Source organism: Borostomias antarcticus (genome assembly GCF_949987555.1).
Source record: "Borostomias antarcticus genome assembly, chromosome: 14".
Lineage (NCBI taxonomy): Eukaryota > Metazoa > Chordata > Actinopteri > Stomiiformes > Stomiidae > Borostomias > Borostomias antarcticus.
Genome location: NC_140247.1, coordinates 14736157 through 14754787, shown reverse-complemented (window position 1 = coordinate 14754787; position 18631 = coordinate 14736157). Strand labels below are relative to the sequence as shown.

Here is an 18631-nt window from a genome sequence, read left to right as displayed (position 1 = left end):
CAGATATTGAGATAGGCGGGACATCCTTCAGAACGTCCTATGGAGACAGAGGACACTGGATGTACTTAGAAAAGTCACCATCGGGGTGTGGTGGTGGGGGGGGGGTTCCTGGATCAAGGTCCAATGGTAAGAAGGAAAATGATAGGATAGGTTCACAGTAGTGATTGAAGAAATAGCCAATCATTGCACAGGGGCGTTTCATTTTGTCCAATCGTCGTTTAGGACGCAGTGCGTTAACTTATAAATGAGAAGGTGACAGCTGTCACTGTACGTTCATTCACCGCTGCTGTGTGCAAGAGTCGAGAGCTGCAACCCCGGACCCCGGCAGTACAGTAACTTATCGGTAAAGTTATATTAGGTGCTGTTGCAGTATGCTGCTATATAACCGATCAACATTAGTGTAGTCGTGAATGCGTCAAAGGAGATGACGGTTAGTTAGCTAGCTACTAACCAGATAGTTAGCAGGTGTTGCTATGGCTAGCTAATGCAGCTAGCTATTTTAGCTAGTAGCCAGCTTGACGAGATAGAGGGGCATTCAATGACTTCACCACTAGCAACAGGCTTTTAAGATTAGCATTGGTTCGTGTTCTTGCCTTAAATTGAGAATTTTAAGGCAAGAAAATTAACGCTGTGCAGACGGGCATGCAATCGTGAGTTCGTGCAGTTGTCAGTGATTAAACGGGATGAATGACACTGGTGCAAAATGTCTGACCGTGCAGATCTGGGCCTCGCTAGCTAACGTAGCTAGCAAATATCCCAGTGTTCGTGTTGACCTGCTGGAGGTTTCATGACGGCGTCTGGAGATTCTGAGGACGTTTCTATATTTAAATCTATTGCATTGCCCTGTTTCGTGTTTTACTAAATGGGACTCCGTTTTTCTTAAGTCTTGTGCCGTTTTGCGCGAGTCGTTTTGACCTTCACGTCTGGACCCGGTGAGTGGACAGGGCTAGGTGGCTAGCATGCTAGAGGTAAAAGATAGCAACTTTCCTAGCTAGCGACATTTGGCTAACTTTAGTGAACCTAGTACCTCATGTACAGGTAGTTAACTGGGCTAGCTAGCTAAATGCAGAAATTGACATTCTCATGCATGATTATTTGCAAGCAGTACTGTCGCGCACCTGCTCTGGACCTGGCTTGAACATGCATACCTGGCTGTAGTTATTCAGTTGGCTCGCTATGATAACGTTTGCTAGCTAAGCGCATTATTGCTAGCTAACGTAAACTCTGTTAATGGCAACACAAGTTAAAGTGAAGGTGTAACGAAGTTGCTAGCTAGCTATACATTTAGTCGTTTAGGAATGTTTCTCTCAATCGCTTCGTTTGGGTTAACTAGATCGTGTGAAATGTCTTTGCATATCTCCACCATGCAACAACTGGATTAACTTGGCTGTTAAACGACTCCATGTCTTTGGATTGGATCTTAAACGATGCTTTGGAACAATGCCAGTTGACCTTGTATCAGAGTGGATTGCAGGATTTTCAAGTCGTGTTTGCGTCTTGACTGTGCGTGCGTTTTGATCCATTCGGATTAATGAAAAGTGGCTTTAGGAAGCGTGTACTTCGACCGACCGTCTCTACTGCTCATTATGAAACAGGCGGCAGAATGGAACGGGCTGTTCTTTCAGAGGAGTGAAACTATAAACTCCGCCCAGAAACATTGGGTTTATCGCTTGTAATGGCACATTTTGACTTAAAAGTGACTAATTACTGACTATTCAAAAAGTAATCAATATACTGTACATTTTGCCATCGCAATTTTAAATGTGATCATTTTGCATTCACTAGCATGTGGTTGTCCTAGCTGATCAGTCACCCCCTGGCTCTCAGATCACATATGTGCCTGTAGCGTTACGTTGAGCAATAGAGAAATTGGTTGACTTTCATTCAGATTAGTCTATGCAATTAAGCCGCAGCGATAACTAGGGTTGACTAAGTTGTTTATTCCACTGTTGCTGAAATTAAGTGAAACTACTGACCGACATCACACAGGCTTGCAGTCCATGAACTACCTGTTGAATAGATGGATCTATTGTACTTTTCTGTCTTTTAATGAACAAAGATAAAGGAATGTGTTCATGGGTTAGAAACTGATCTCTCTCTCTCTCTCTCTCTCTCTCTCTCTGACCCACAGAATCCAGCCATGTATGCCTGCGCCAAGTTCGTCACTTCATCTCCTGTGGTATGTACCGTTTCCTCCCTAGCTAATGGACCCCAGCGCTGTCTCAGCTGGGCCATCCAGAAAGCACCCCCCCCTCCCGCACCCAGCCTGCTCAGTGGACAGGCTGGTACGGGCATAACAACAATACCATTACATGTGGACTGAGGATATTATCTGTATGTGTGTGTACTGTATATACACCAATACATCCATGATATACACTCAGTGGCTACTTCAGTGGGTATACCTTTCTAGTACTCTCCTCCGTAGAGAGTCTGGACTTCAGCCGCTTGGAATTTGTAAAAGGAAATTCTTTAAAAAAAAAAAAAACTATCACTTCCGGTCCGGACTGGATCTCTATGGAATTTTTACGGGATATCCGCCCGTTTTTTCACCAACTTCCTTCATCAAAATTTCTGCGTCTGAATACCAGACGTAGTTGACAGTCCGGGCCGGAAGTCGACTCGTCTGGCCCGCGAGACTATTCTAGTACTGAGTCTATTCTAGTACTGAGTCTATTCTAGTACTGAGTCTATTCTAGTACTGACTGGGTTAGAGTCCCCTTTTGCCTCCGGAAGACCCTGAGTTGTTTGTGGCACGGATTGAACAAGGTGCCCTTCTGCACTCCGCTGTTGAAAACGGAGCGGTTGATTTGAGCATCTGCGGCTTTTCTGAGAGCTTGAATGAGTCTGGCCTTTCTCCTCTGACCCGTTTCTTTAACGAGGCGTTTTCGCCCACAGACCCGCCACTCGCCGGAGGTCTTGTCCATCGCGCTGTTCTCTGTGAACTGTAGAGTGTGAGAAATCAGCTGTTTCTGAGACACTAGAACCGCCGCTTCCGACGCCAACAATCATTCGTACCACGGTCAAAGACGCTTAGATCATGCGTCTTGCTCATTCTGATGTTTTGGTACAACAACAACTTAAGCCGCACTGTGGTCTTTGTGATTGAACTTCCAACCCCCGTGGTCTTCAGTCTCCTCCCAGTGCCAGATGAACCTCGGTTTGCAGAAGGGTTGTGCTCCACCACTGGCTCCCCCCTTTCGAAGGCCGAGAACAAACGCGTTTGTCATCCATGCAGCGCTGAAGTACGATTGGCTTTTTCGTTGGATAGTTACATTTAAATATCAAGATGTTTGTAGATGTTGTGCCGTCAGCCGTTTTTGTATTATTGAAAATCAAAAGTCAAAACATTACTTCCAGAATATTACGCTGTGTGACCGCACAAATGACCACAACTAAACCTCGTCACATGTCCACTCCACAAGCTTTCTATATTGAGTTGCAGCCACGTGATTGGGTGTTTGGAGGAGCGGTTGTACCTAGCGCAGTCGCAGCTGAGTGCTTCTCATTTCTAGCCAATCACGCCGATCATTATGATGCTGCCAAGGAGTCGGGGGCTATTAAACAATTGCCCCCTGGGGATCAATAAAGGATCTCATCGATCTGAGATTCCTGCATTAGGAGGGCGAATGTTTTATGGCCACTTCTAAATGTATACCTACATACTAACTATGTACTGTAAATAAACATTTGTTTTTAATAAATCTGAGTCTCAAAATGCAACAGCCCTGGGAATAATCCTTGCCACCTGCACACTTTGCTTCCTGGTTCTAATAAATAGTGTTCAGGGTATCTGCGGGTCCTTTTAATGTCTTTCTAAGTCTAAATTGTCAAATGTATTACTCAAAGGTCTTTAAAAAAAAAAAAAGAGGGCAGTTCTGCCATCAGTAGCTCTTGGGTCCCAACTACCTGTTTTTTTTTTTGTAAATTTGTTCTTTGCGTTGTGTGGTGTTACATGTAGTCCTATCGTAGAGGGAGTTTGATTTCAGTCTTTCTTGGTGCCGCCCTGTGATTTAAGACTACTGGTAGTCCATACACGGCTGTGATGTTAAATCGTGTGTCCGTCCTAGCTGCGCGGTGGGTCCAGAGTCCTCGCTCGGCCAGTCTCCGTCTCCATCTTCAACAGACCTGAAGCCAGAACCGAGCAGCAGGTGAGAACCAGCCTGTAATGGCTGACACCATTCACTACCACAGTCTATCCACATACCTGTCCTTCCCTACCACTGTCCTACAGTCTACCCACCTACCTGTCATTCCCTACCACTGTCCTACAGTCTACCAACCTACCTGTCCACCTACCTACCTACCCCCTGCCCATCTACCTGTCCACCCATCTACCCACCTATCTACCCCCTGCCCATCTACCTGTCCACCCCTCTACCCACCTATCTACCTACATGTCTACCTATTTACCTACCTACCTGTCCATCTTCCTGTCTACCTACTTGCCTTACCGTAGGGTGGCAGTGGCTCTGGAGCGGGGTCGTCCAATGATCGTAGGGTCGGCGGTTCGAATCCCGGTTCCTACTGTCCACACGTCGGAAGTGTCCTTGGGCAAGAGGCACAACCCCAAAATGCTCCCAATGAGTGTGAATGTGTGTAAATGAGTGAATGAGGCCTTCGTTGTAAAGCACTTTGGATAATGGCGCTATATGAGCGCAGTCTTATTTACTAGGGATGCAAACAATCAAAAATCCATTCATTGATCGTTAACCATAGCGATACCACTATCAACCAATGTGGTAGCGAAGCAGCCATCTCCAGAGAAATGCAGAGAAATCAACAGCAGCATATTTCGAAAGGACAAGAAGCCACTTGTATTGTGATGCCGTCACGACGACAACAGCAATGCTCTATCACTTGAACGTTAACTCGTATAAGTTGGCTCTGCTCCTTGTCTCACCTGCCGCAAACCCACCATGGGCTCAGTGTTTACGAGGAGGAGCAGGCAGAGAAAATAACCCAGTCCGTCAGTAATAAAACTGCCAACGGAATGCATGGCCTGACGGTTTTGGATGACGAAACGGTGACAACGGCTCCTGGAGGTGTGCCCGGATATATATCCCGGGTGACCCCTCACCCAGGCTCGGGGTGGTAAAAGGATAGCCCCTCGGCCCCGAGCCTGGGGGGGAGAGGACTATAACAACCAACCCATACGAAGAAGAAGTAAAAAAAACGTTTATTAAGAAAAAAAAACGCTTTAGGTATTGTTTGGAAATGTTGGTATTTTAATTACAATTAACCATCGATTGATCTTTAGCATTACCAATGATCGATTCAGGGACGTGCCTACAATTTGCAACCCTACTATTTACCATGAACATTTACCTACCTGCCTGCCTGCCCCCCTGCCTAGACCTGTAGTCTGAGCCTCTCCCCTGGTGTTCTCAAGGGGCGGGGTTACAGGCTGCCTGCCTGCCCCCCTGCCTGTAGACCTGTAGTCTGAGCCTCTCCCCTGGTGTTCTCAAGGGGCGGGGTTACAGGCTAGAGGGTCAGTAATGCCACTTCCTGTAGCCAAGACATGGCGTTGCCTGTCCTCCAACAAGCTGTATGTAGTAGCTAAACGGTGCCAAGCTTACAGCTGCTTGGAGTGCGCTGAAAAAGCTTGGCTAGGCTACCGATGTTTTACAGCTACGTTCAGTCTTGCCAAAATCAGAACCCTTTTACAGCTTGCGCTTTAGCCCAAACAGTTCAACTTCTTTCAACTGGGGGGGGAAAAAAAGCCTAGAGGCCATGTAACTATAGCGCTAAAGTCTCACTCATTACCCATTGTAAACAATGAGAAAACAGGTGCCAGCTCTAAAATACAGCTCGCCTGCGGACACACGCCCCAGCTCTCTCTGCCCCGTTTCTTTCCCCCCTCGTTTCTCTACCCCTCTATTTCTGTGTCTTTGTCCTTGATTCTGACCCTCTTCTGACCCTCTCCCTCCCCTCTTCTGACCCCTCCCTCCCCTCTTCTGACCCTCTCCCTCCCCTCTTCTGACCTCTCCCTCCCCCCCTCTTCTGACCCCTCCCCCCCTCTTCTGACCCCTCCCCCCCTCTTCTGACCCCTCCCTCCCCTCTTCTGACCCTCTCCCTCCCCTCTTCTGACCCCTCCCTCCCCTCTTCTGACCCCTCCCTCCCCTCTTCTGACCTCTCCCTCCCCCCCTCTTCTGACCCCTCCCTCCCCTCTTCTGACCTCTCCCTCCCTCCCCTCTTCTCTTCTGACCGCTCCCTCCCCTCCACCCTGCAGGCCTTGTTGCCTGTCGGCGAGTCCTCAGCGCTGAGCCTGACCACCAGGGGCTTCCAGACCAGCGCTGTCTCCAGGGACATCGACACGGCCGCCAAGTTCATCGGCGCGGGCGCCGCCACAGTGGGTGTGGCCGGGTCAGGGGCTGGGATCGGCACGGTGTTCGGCAGCCTCATCATCGGCTACGCCAGGTAACCGACCCGACGGCATGCAAAAGGGCGCGGTTAACCGGCAGGGAAATGGCGGCGATGTAATTAAAGGGATATTATGTAATTAAAGGGATATTATGTAATTAAAGGGATATTATGCAAGTTATGCTGCGAGGGTGAGTTTGGCTGGCGACGCCCAGAGCCTGCAGGAAGCGGTTTGCATACGCCCACACGCCCAAATAAGGACGGAGGACAGCGCTCCGCGTTGCCGTTTAAATCTTGGCACGTGCGCTTGCCAATTATTTTTCCCATAAAACCGATGTCGATCTGACACTGATTTCTGTCGCAGAGCCAAACTGGACTACAAAGACGTGTTCATAGAGGTCCTCATTGACTTATCCCTCTTTATCATAGCAGCATATAAATATTTAAAATATTTACCTACATGTTGGCTATACCTTTTAATAAAGGTATACCCTGAGTTTGTAGTTCTGAAGTGTTGTCATACAGTTCATCTACTGTATGATAACTGGTTATAAGAAGATTTATGGGCATAGTTGGGTATGATATTGGGAGAAGTGTGTGCGCCTTTGTGGTGATTTGAACATGAATCCACTAATGGTAAAGACATTAGATGACGGTAATTCCTCTTTCTCTAGGAATCCTTCTCTGAAGCAGCAGCTGTTCTCTTATGCCATCCTGGGCTTTGCCCTGTCTGAGGCCATGGGCCTGTTCTGTCTGATGGTGGCATTCCTCATCCTGTTCGCCATGTAATCTAGCCCCGCCCCCTCCACTTATCCGTCTCCTCACTCCTCTGCCCGGGGAATTGGAACTCGACGCGCTCAAGATGACGTGGCGCCACCATTCCAACTCTAAGACTAAACAAAAACTACTACGACTAGAAGTCCTACCTGTTGTGTTACATGCTCTTGTTTATTTGTTTTTCAGAAGTTCTATGTAGGATCTCACTTCGGTTTAGATGTTCTGTCTGAATAAATGGTTGGGATAACTTTAATTGTGTCCGTCTTTGATTTGCTGTGGTGTTCATACTTGTTCCCACAGTCACACTAAATATCCTCATATGAGCCCTTACCATGTCAAGGGAGGGACTAGTCAGGGACTTTTATTTGCATGTATGAAACCACTTATGAGACATCACTATGGTTGTTAAATTGTTTGGTTTATTTTAAAGTTTAAAATACATACACATATGACATTCAACCTTGGACCCATGGCCCAAAGAGAGTGCCACAAACCCTTGTTTATTTATTAGATGCTGAGTCGTTTGAGAAGGTATTGTATGAATCGATGCAGATTTGATTTAAACATATCCAGACTTTGCAAATAACAGTTTTAAGATTATACATGACACAAAATGGGACTATCAAAGGAACGTTTTGCCATGTTGGGGCCTATATGTTCATTACTTGTCTACTTATATTTAGGAATATGAGGTCTTTCCTTCCAGTAAATACTTCTAGGAAGAGATTCTGGCGATCATCATGAGGAAAATTTATCCCAAAAGGCCTGCTAGTCAATTCTATTATGCACTGAAAGATCGGATTAACTGCAATTCAGAACAGTGGCCGCTGGGGGGCAGTATCCGTCTACCTCTGAGAGGAAGTGGTTCAGTAACGTAACGACAACACAACAGTGATAAACCCAGCCAGGCTGAACCGCAACCTGCGCTGATGTGTGACGATTAGGGGAAACCACGGTTTGACGCGTTAACGTAATAATCTGTTCTTCCTGTCTTATATCGAGGTGTCAGTAATAGTTTCGTGCTAACTCAGTTTAGCTGACAAGGTTATCTACTTTCGTGGGGTGCTAGTTAGGAGCGATAGACATACAATGCCGTGGGAACGCGTTCTTCAGTCTGTTTCGATTCCCCTCGCTGCTCCTCCTCGTATGTGAGTGGACTCGGACTCGTAACAAGAAAACTGAATCGACAACTGTCAAGCTGTCAGCTAGCCTAGCTAAGCTAGCTGTAACATTAGCTAGCTGACACATAAGTGCTAATTGACAATGGCGGATAGCGTTGGAGATAATACAAACGGTGCGGTTGGCTTAGGTGTCGGTAATAGCCACCAGGGCAATGGAGCTCCGCTGTTGCCGAGTTTGGGTAATTCTCTGCCGGGGCACTCGACGCTCGGCGCAGCTAATCCAGCCTCCCCGCCTCCCGCTGCGGCCGCGGAGACCGGCCTAGCCGTGGCGGCTCCGGGTTCCTCCGACACAACGACGACTTCGGCCGTGGGAAGCGGGTTCGGTAACAGTGTCGGGGGGGTACTAGCCAGTACGGCGGTCGGCTCGGCCGTTCCGACACCTACGACCGCTCTCCCCGGCGGTATCGGTCTGGGGGTCGCGGGGGTGGCCGGAGCTGGCCTTTTGTCCCAGATCCATGCTACGTCCTGGGACCCAACATTGAGCACCGACTGGGACAACGAGAAGGCGTCCCAGCAATGCATTCTCCGAATCAAAAGGTAAAGGCCTCTGTTGTTGCCGCTTTCTAAAAAATATTTAAAAAGTTGTTGAAACATCCATGTTCACCCACCTGGAGTCGGAAACCCTGAAGAAAGGATTTCTTCTCCCAACCCGTCTACTGTCATCCGAGTCTCATCTCAAAGCATATACCTGAAACTTGATACAGAGCGTTCCAGTTCCTGATGAAACACTTGGGTTTTGCCTTTAGCCAAACGTTAGTCTTAAGTCTACATATGATATGGGACAGGTAACGTTGGCTAACGTTTATTGTGTTCATAAACATTTCAGAGGTCATGAAGTAGGCTAGATCTAGTACTAGCCTAATTGATCATCGTGGGGTAACATTCGTTTGTGCTTAGGCTACTTCACAAAAATGCGATGCATCCAATTTTAATGAGGAAGTTAAGATGAATATATATGCCATTTGAAGATCTATTGTAGGGTTGGGCCTACTATTAGTAGCACGTCTTTAGAAAAATACGATGGGAAAATGTGAACTATAGTATAATATATGCTGCTAAATGTCTGTCAATACATAGAGCATACTAGCTCTCTTGTTTGTTGTCTCGCCTGTTTTTTTCAGAGTATAATCTCTTCTGTCTGCCTCCCTCTCTCCAGGGATATAATGTCCATCTATAAGGAGCCTCCTCCGGGGATGTTTGTGGTACCTGACCCTCACGACATGACCAAGGTACACCTCCCAGCCAGTGACGTCGGTGCCCAGCTGTCCAGTCTAAAATCCAGCCTGCGTCTCAGTTGTCCGACAGCTTCCACAATCTCGCGCTTCCGTTTTCAACGGCGTCAACGCAGATCAGATGAATCATAACTTTGATTAAAATCAGACTTTATGTATTACATGTGTGAATGTGGAGAGGAAGATAGATTATTGAGACGTACAGCTGCTAGTGTGAGCCCGATGTAGGCTACCTAGATGTAGGCTACCTAGATCTGATCAATATTGAGCCTGTGCTCATGCTTTGTCTGTGAACATGACAGCGTTATCAGACGGATGGATGCACCGTTAAAGCTCATGCCATTATTCAGGCTGCCTTTCCCTCTCCCCTCCCACAAGATCCACGCCCTGATCACGGGCCCCTTCGACACGCCGTACGAGGGCGGCTTCTTCCTCTTCCTGTTCCGCTGCCCCCCAGACTACCCCATCCACCCGCCCCGGGTCAAGCTCATCACCACCGGCCACAACACCGTCCGCTTCAACCCCAACTTCTACCGCAACGGCAAAGTGTGCCTCAGCATCCTGGGGTAAGAGCTGTGACGTGGCAGGTGGTTTCTCACCTCCAGAGACCGTCCTGATTCGCCGAGCTCACTCCTGATTTCTCTCTGCAGATCAGTTTGGACTTCCAGCTTTCTTGCCCCTTTGCTTAAGCACTAGATTATGCTCTTAGTCACTATTTTTTTAGAAAGGAGATGCTGAGATCTGGCGAGTAGTAGTACACTGACTACCTACATTTAATGCAATTATTGTAAGTCGCTTTAGATAAAAGTCTGCTAAATGACTGTAATGTAAAATGTTTTTGCCGTTCTTCAGATTGGATTTGGTTAATGTTTTGTTATGTCTATTGGCTGAAGGAGTCTGTCAAGGCCAGTAGTCCCGCCCACGGAAACCGTTCTAGATAGAGGGAAGTCCTGATCTGCAAATAGAAACTGAAAGTGAGTTCGCTAGATCAGGATGCTCTCACAAGGCTAGTTAAGGGGTGTATTTAATGTGTGTGTGCGTGTGTGTGTGGGGGGGGGTTCTGGTTCTGTTAGGACGTGGACAGGTCCAGCGTGGAGCCCAGCTCAGAGCATCTCCTCAGTCCTCATCTCCATACAGTCCCTCATGACAGAGAACCCCTACCACAACGAGCCAGGCTTCGAGCAGGTACGACCCGGCACAACAAACTACTGTTCCCAGGACGCAGCCTGTGTTCTACTACACTGCTCTGTGGGAAATGTAGTTTCTTAAATACTGTATGCATTTTATTCAATGAAGTCACTGTCTGCAAGCCCCTAATGGAGGCGGGAACATTTTTGAAGCCGAGTAGTTGCAAAGCACTCTGGGATATACCTGGCCACAGAGCTTCTATGCCGGCAGAAGTCACCCATTAGTAAGAAACAAAATAACGTTGAATTTCTGCCAGAAAAGATGTCAGGCCTGGGGTCTTCAGTAGGGAGGAAGTTCTGTGGGGTTTTTCTGAATTTGGAGTTCAGTATCTCGCCTAAGGACACTTCGACATGTAGACAGGAGGAGGCAGGATTTGAACCGCCGACCCTACGATCATTGGACAACCCGCTCTACCACTGAGCCACAGCCACCACTACTTCGACAAGTGTCCATTTTGTCCAAATGAGAGAGATTCAGAATCTGACCTTTTATTGTTGCGACCTTTGCACAGGGAAGTAAAACTCTTGGGTTCTGGCTTCTCAGCCTCATAGCAACAACATCATAATACAAGATAATATCAATAAAGAAGTAGGATAACAGTAATAATAAATCAATGGCTATGGTAATAGTAGGGGGCGGCCGTGGCTCAGAAGGTAGAGCGGGTCGTCCAATGATCGTAGGGTTGGCGGTTCGAATCCCAGCTCCTCCTGTTAACATGTCAGTGTCCTTGGGCAAAGACACTAAACCCCAAATGACTCCCAATGAGCAGGCTGGCACCTGGCATGGCAGCTGGCCGCCATTGGTGTGTGAATGTGTGTGTGAATGGGCGAATGAGAGGCCATTGTGAAGCGCTTTGGATGACAGCACTTTACAAGTCCAGTGCGTTCACCGATACGAGTGCCGGTATGAGGGTGTGTGCGCGTGTGTGTTTTATTATCCGTGTCCTCTGTCTTCCTCCAGGAGAGACACCCGGGGGACAGTAAGAACTATAACGAGTGCATCCGCCACGAGACCATGCGCGTGGCCGTGTGTGACATGCTGGACGGGAAGGTGGCCTGCCCCGAGGCGCTGTGGTGAGTGACCTCTCCTAGGGAGGGAGGTAGGTAGGTAGGTAGGTAGGGTGGGTGGTAGGTAGGTATGTGGGTAGGTAGGGTGGGTGGTAGGTAGATGGGTAGGTAGGGTGGGTGGGTGGTAGGGAGCGAGGTAGGTAGGGTAGGTAGGTCGGTAGGTGGGTAGGTAGAATGGTAGGTAGGTAGGTGGGTAGGTAGGGTGGTAGGTAGGTAGGGTGGTAGTTAGGTAGGTAGGGTAGGGTAGGGTAGGTCGGTAGGTAGGTAGGTAGGTAGGTAGGTAGGTCGGTCGGTCGGTCGGTAGGTAGGTAGAATCATAGACATATACACTAGACTCCGCATTGACGTTGATTTGATTGCTGCCGAACGAAAAATGTGGCCGCCATCTTGGTCCGGTACGGAGCTCCACGAGTAAACTAGTGATGGGTCGGTCGTGAACAATACGGCTCTACGTGCCGGGTCTTTTAAGTGAACGATGATAAATACATAGTTGTTAGCTGATAGATACAACTAAAACTGTTGGATGCTGCTGTTTTGCACTTTGTAATTTTTAGGGGCCAGAACCCTATTGTATTTGCCTATATTATTATTATTATTATTATTATTAATATTATTATTTTTATTATTATTATTCTCCATCTTCCACTGAAGTCTAACTTCCCGTGGACAAAAAATCACCAAAATTTGCACATAGCTCCAGTCCTATACCCAAAGTCCTCAACCTGCATTGTAGGTCAATAAACCTGAAGGTGGCGCTACAGCAACATTCTAAAGTTTAAAACTTTAAAAAATCTTAACAAATCAGCCATAGGTGCTATCACTGTAAAACCACCACGTGAATGTAGTCCCAAGTGAGACAACTTTCATACGCTCTGACCTTGCAGGAATTTTGAAGTCCATCACTCTGATTTCTTCATAAACTGTAAAACCTATCAAACCTATAGCCTCCCACATTTTTTGTTCAATTGACACCAACATTGATATACTGTATCTTCAGACTGTCCTTACCAAGCGATCCTCACAGATTTTTGAAATATGAAAAATTGAGCCCAAAGCACATCAAAAAGTTTTACTGTTAACAGTTCTGTATACAGTTCCTATTAATTCTCGCCAAATCAATGTCTGATCATTCTCATAAAAAGTGACAACAACATATCCAAGATGTAGTGTGATTTCTTTCAGAATTTTATCTCAAAAATTGAATTTTTAAAAATATGTTTAATTCTGTCCTCTGAAACCAACACTTCATACAGAGAAAACTGTTACCCACAATCCAACAAAGCTCCACGAATCTGAGACATCACTGTTGGCAACCCTACCCAACCTCCGCCGAGGATTACAATGACTAAATCGATTGATTGGCAACTGACTGAGTACACAGCTGCTGAAGTTAATGTTCAATGATGGAGAAAAGCAAACAAAACCTGTAAAAATGAATAAACATATCTCATCCCACATTTTTCAATCAATTAACACCAAACTTGCTACACTGGATCTTCAGACTGTAATTCACAAACTCATTGACCAGATTGTTGAATTATCAAAATCGAGCTTACAATGCATCAAAATGTTTTACAAATGTTTTACGATACGATACGAATACAAAATTAACATTGGAATGTCAACTTTCTTGTTGTCCTCCTATTCTCTCGCTTATTGCTCCTAAACTTGTTGGAAATTGCCTGGCCCCACCTCATCACTGCGTAGCAGCTTTAATTTATTTAATTTATTTATTATTTATGTTGTTTGACTGTTATGGATAGTTCAAAGACAAATATTTGTTTCTACTTATCTTCTAGAGTTATCTCTTGATGCAGGGTTACTTTTACTGACAAACTGCTGAGGAGAGCGGTTGTCACGTGACAGCGGTATCGGACCAATATGGCGGCCGTATTTTGCGCCGCTCAATCCATTACGAGTCATCTCGTGTTCATATCTATGGGTAGAATGCCTAGATTGTGCCTTAATAATAATAATAATAATAATAATAATACATTTAATTTGTAACGCACTTTTCATTTAAAAAAATCTCAAGTGCTACAGGTTTAAAAGCATAACAAAACACAACTGAACAAAAAGAACAAAATTAGGCCTTAGAATGCCTTAGCTGTGTAAGATTTAGGCATCAATCAAGTAAGAATTATGTTTTGGTCAGTCCATCTACTAAAGATTACTCAAAGCAAATGTTTTAATTTTTTTAACAAATACAAACATTGTATATGATGCATAACCAACACAACTACTGTAGTTTTGGCGTCGATCGAACATCAGGGCATTTTGTATACAGTCATTTTTGGAACTAATAAAACCATTCTACTGTATATGATGCATAACCAACACAACTAGTTTTGCCGTCGATGGAACATCAATGGATTGTGTATAAAAAAGTAGGCAACACTGCGTTGGAGGCATCTTTGGTGATTCAGTCCCACTATCTGCTACCACAGGGTTGGTTATCCTCTGTAAAAAGGCTCAAATATCAAATATTTGTTATACAAGTAACTGAAGTCAACTTACATATTTAAGAACATATTTTAAACCTAAAAGTAAATGGGGTAGTCATTGACATGAAGTAAAATAGCTCCTACCAGTGTGTGTAGTGTTTGATCGAAACCCACTCCTGTCCTCTGTGTGAAAACAGCTGCACTGTGAATAGATCTTTAACATATAGTAGAACCTAGAACCTAATAACTTAGAACCTAGAACCTAATAACTTAGAACCATGTCCTCTTTCTGTCCCTCTGTTCTTTGCAGCTTCATTCTCTCAAGCTCTATTGGACAATAAGTGGACAGTTCTTAGTTGCACTAAATGTGATGTCACCTCACCTGTGTGTGTGTGTGTGTGTGTGTGTGTGTGTGTGTGTGTGTGTGTGTGTGTGTGTGTGTGTGTGTGTGTGTGTGTGTGTGTGTGTGTGTGTGTGTGTGTGTGTGTGTGTGTGTGTGTGTGTGTGTGTGTGTGTGTGTGTGTGTGTTAGGAGTGTGATGGAGAAGTCTTTCCTGGAGTATTACGACTTCTATGAGGGGGTCTGCAAAGAGAGGCTTCACCTGCAGGGGCAGAACATGCAGGTGAGTTAGTGTGTGAGGAGGTAGAGTTAGTGTGTGAGGAGGTGTAGAGTTAGTGTGTGAGGAGGTGTAGTGTGTGAGTAGGTGAAGTGTTGTTGGCATCTGTCCTTTTCTTGTTTTTTGGCTGTTTGGTTGGATAGTTGGTTCTAAGCTTTGGCGATATGTATGTAAAGTATGTCCAATAAAGAGAGGTAATCAGCATAACCAGCAGCACCATAGCTGGGGCCCTGGGGCCCCCTAACCAGCAGCACCATAGCTGGGAACCTGGGGCCCCCGACATTATGCATTATTCATGAGTAGCCCCCAGTGAGGTCATGGCTGTTTACATTCTCCTTCACTCACACACCTCTTTCTCTCTCCCCCTCTCTCTCTCTCCCCCTCCAGGATCCGTTCGGGGAGAAGAGGGGCCGTTTCGACTACCAGGGCCTCCTTGCACGGCTAGGCTCCACCCAGCGGCGCGTCCGCGAGAAGTGCCCCCCGGAGGAGAACGACGCCGACTCGGACTCTGACACCAGCTCCTCCGGCACGGACCCAGACAGCCAGGGAAGCTCCCAGCCTTAGCCCCCAGGGGGCGCCGTGGCGCTGGTCCCCGCCACACTTCTTCCCCCCCCCCCCATCCCACCCCTGCTTCTCCGCTTCTGTCTCCTTCCCTTTTCGTTTGTTTCGGCGGGGCTCTTTGGCCACCGGCGAGGGGGTTTTTCTGGGGGAGGATGTGTGATCTCACGAGGCACGGCAGAGTGCCGCGGCCATGGGATTGGAATCGGACCAAAGCCCATGTCTGTTCCGATTGGACGTTTCAGTTTACTTCCCCCCCTCTCCTCCCAATGACTGCCATTGATTGTTTTCCATTGATAAGAGACGCCGGCGTGCTATTGGACGCGCCGGGCGGCCTGTAGAAAGTCTGCCTCGCAGCAAAAAGACAAGCGTCTGCCTTTTTTCGTTGTAGTTTCTTCGTTCTCAACCCTGGATTACATTTGAGATAAGTCTTAGATTGGCCGTCATCTCCTAAACGCGTCTAACATCTGCTTTCTAATCACATCCACATACTGATAGAATGCATACTAACATTGTTACTGTGTTGTTTTTTATGTCTGAAGTATGACAAGTGTGGAATCCTAGTTCAATTCAAGTCCAGGTTCTCTTTCGGATTTCACGATGACACGTTTGTACGAGGAAGACCCACTATCATTTTCACAACAATACTCCCACTACCCACACACACACACACTTAAACACAGAGTTACTGAAAAGGTTTTCAGTAGTGTTACTTGTTCTAGTCAACATTATAACATATATATATATATACATATATATATGTATATGTATATAACATATATACATATATATATGTAGGCTTGGTCGTGACAGCATGGTAACCAGGACGTCTCTCTCTGTGTTGTGTGCATGTAAAGGTTGTTAAAAGGATGTTCTCTGAACCTGTGTTTGACGTCCATGGTGGCCATGTCGCCGGGCTGTGAGAGAGGTTATAAACGTCGAGGGTATTCCTGGTCGTCTCCCAGACATTAGCGCCACCGTGTGACGCTGCAGGCTGCTGTAACGTTTGGATATGGTTGGTTTAAAAACGACAGCTGTGATTGCCGGATCCAATCTCCATACTACAGGCCTCTGGGCCAATAGCGATCTGCCTCACGGTAGGGCTGCCTCTTATCCAATCAGGAATACCCTAGACGTCCCTGTCCTTGTCTCCCAGTCTGAGTGGCGTTGGTTTGCTAGCCTAGACCCGCGTCTTACTTCCTGTCTATACTTTGTGATGCTGTGGTGGTTATGGACATCAAGGGTGACCTTTGGTGCAGTTCAATCTCAAATAAACAAGTCATTTTGTTTGTTTTCAGACATTTGTTGATTCAGGCATTCTGGGTTCCCTCTCCTGTTTGAGCGGGGGCGACTCTGATGTAAGGGGCAACATCCAGACCAAGTTAGTCCGACTGATATCACCGGCCAGTGAGATTGGACCCCATAGTGACTAGAGAGATGGACTCTGATGAGGTCAAGTCTCAGCTGAAGGACCGGCCGTAGCGCTGCGTTCGACCACCAGGTGGCAGTTGTTCCTGCTTCGAGGTGGAGATCTGTTATATAGATGTGGAATATTGTATTCCTACTTTTGGAAGATAATGTTGAATCTGAAAACACAAATGGTTCTCTCCAGAAAACCTCTCTCTACACACACACACACGGTTAGATGTGAAACAGCAGTTTATTATGTTATATTATTACTATTAATAAACGTTGTATTAGTGTAACTTTGCCCTCAGATTGTTTTCACCATGTTGTCTATCCCTCTCCAGGAAGTGACGAGGGCATAGTTGGTTGTTTCTGGACTGGCCCTCTTGTCATTTGAAAGTCTGCCGTTTTTTTCAGCCAGTAAAGAAATCTGGGACGTCAGCCCTCGTTTCTGAAACAACTCTCTCAGGAGAACGGCCAAACCGCGCCTGTCCTATTTGGTTTGGACTGCCGCCACTGTTGGTGTTGCGTGTTGGCATGGGCCAGCCTCTGAACCCTGTGGGCAGCCAGACCGCCCTCCTCTATTCACGGACGTTTCTATCTCTTCCTCTCTCATCTGTGTGTCCAACACCTGACCTATCCCCAGTTGGACAGGGTTTAGCTCTTAAATTCATTCATCATTTGTTTAGAATTGCCCTTTGTTTTCAGATGTGGGTTCTAAGTTCCGGTTGGAATCCATTCTGCTTGTTTTGAGTGAATTTGTATGTAGTCAGCCATGGTTCTCTCAGTTGGGAGAGGGCTGTCTTTAACAGGGCATTTCGATTTTAGAGTTTATTCATGTTTGTTTGACACCAATTATGCTAACCGCTATTTGCAGACTAGTTGAAGTGGCTCCGTGTGAACTCTTCACGTCTGCTTTGACAGAAGTGGGGCCCATTTCGGCCTCCCAGTCCCAAAACTCTGCCTGCCAAGTTCACGCAAGACCATAGTTGACATTTTGCTCTGTGTTTTCATTCCATTGTACATGTAAAAGACTGAGCCGACTAATAAAACGTACCAATGGTTATTTTGAGAAGTGTCTGACTCATTTGGTATGTTATACACACACCTACTTGCTGTTAATGTTTCGATTGCACACAAACACACTCCTGAGGGCTTATTAATACATAAGACACATGAAAACTAAAGTATCTCTGGTTTTCAGAAATAGAGATTCCCAGTGTCCTCTCTGTCCAAAATAACTTGAAAGAGATGTCAAGTTCCTCCTCTGATCTCTTCACGTCTTCTCTGAGAAGCAGAGAATGACAGGACAGACTTTTTGAGACCCCTCCCTTCCCTTGATTTCACGTTCTACTTACAGTAGTAGCTACATGGATCTGATTACACTCGCATAATAATTACAGGATCTCAAGGGGTCTTTAATCTGACACACGGCAGTGTCACACACCAGCGCACACACGTGAGCAGCGACAGCACACGCACACATTCAACATCAGGGGTCGCCAGTTGATTTTGTCCTCCATATTGCTCCCATTCAAGCTGTCCTCCTCCAGGGGCAGTCAGGAGCAGTGGGAAGCCCTCATCAGTGGCGCCCGGGGACAAAGACCAAGTGCTCAGTCCATGTCCTGGTCAGGGACCAGACTGAATAGCATCTGTTCTTCTGCATGTTTTTCGTATTGGGTTCTTGGGAGGAAACCCTTGTGAACATGGGGAGAATATGCAAATTCTGCACAGAAAGGCCCGGGAGATACTCCACCTGAGTACCTGACTACCCTGGGAGATACCCCACCTGAGTACC

The 18631-nt window shown here is 46.5% G+C and overlaps 2 protein-coding genes across 2 annotated transcripts; both read left to right on the top strand.

The window, feature by feature from the left end:
• The first annotated feature begins 280 nt into the window (after positions 1-280).
• On the top strand, positions 281-7393 carry atp5mc1 (ATP synthase membrane subunit c locus 1). The gene is made up of 5 exons (XM_084448785.1): positions 281-343; positions 2132-2179; positions 4071-4151; positions 6233-6420; positions 7038-7393. Exons 2-5 carry the CDS (start codon positions 2141-2143, stop codon positions 7150-7152), a joined length of 423 nt encoding a protein of 140 aa, XP_084304911.1. The 5' UTR covers positions 281-343; positions 2132-2140; the 3' UTR covers positions 7153-7393.
• A 644-nt stretch (positions 7394-8037) lies between these two features.
• ube2z (ubiquitin-conjugating enzyme E2Z) lies at positions 8038-17887 on the top strand. The gene is made up of 7 exons (XM_084448783.1): positions 8038-8858; positions 9478-9550; positions 9932-10119; positions 10627-10738; positions 11702-11814; positions 14784-14874; positions 15256-17887. The coding sequence occupies exons 1-7, from the start codon at positions 8404-8406 to the stop codon at positions 15430-15432; spliced, it is 1209 nt and encodes a 402-aa protein (XP_084304909.1). The 5' UTR covers positions 8038-8403; the 3' UTR covers positions 15433-17887.
• The last annotated feature ends 744 nt before the right edge of the window (positions 17888-18631 follow it).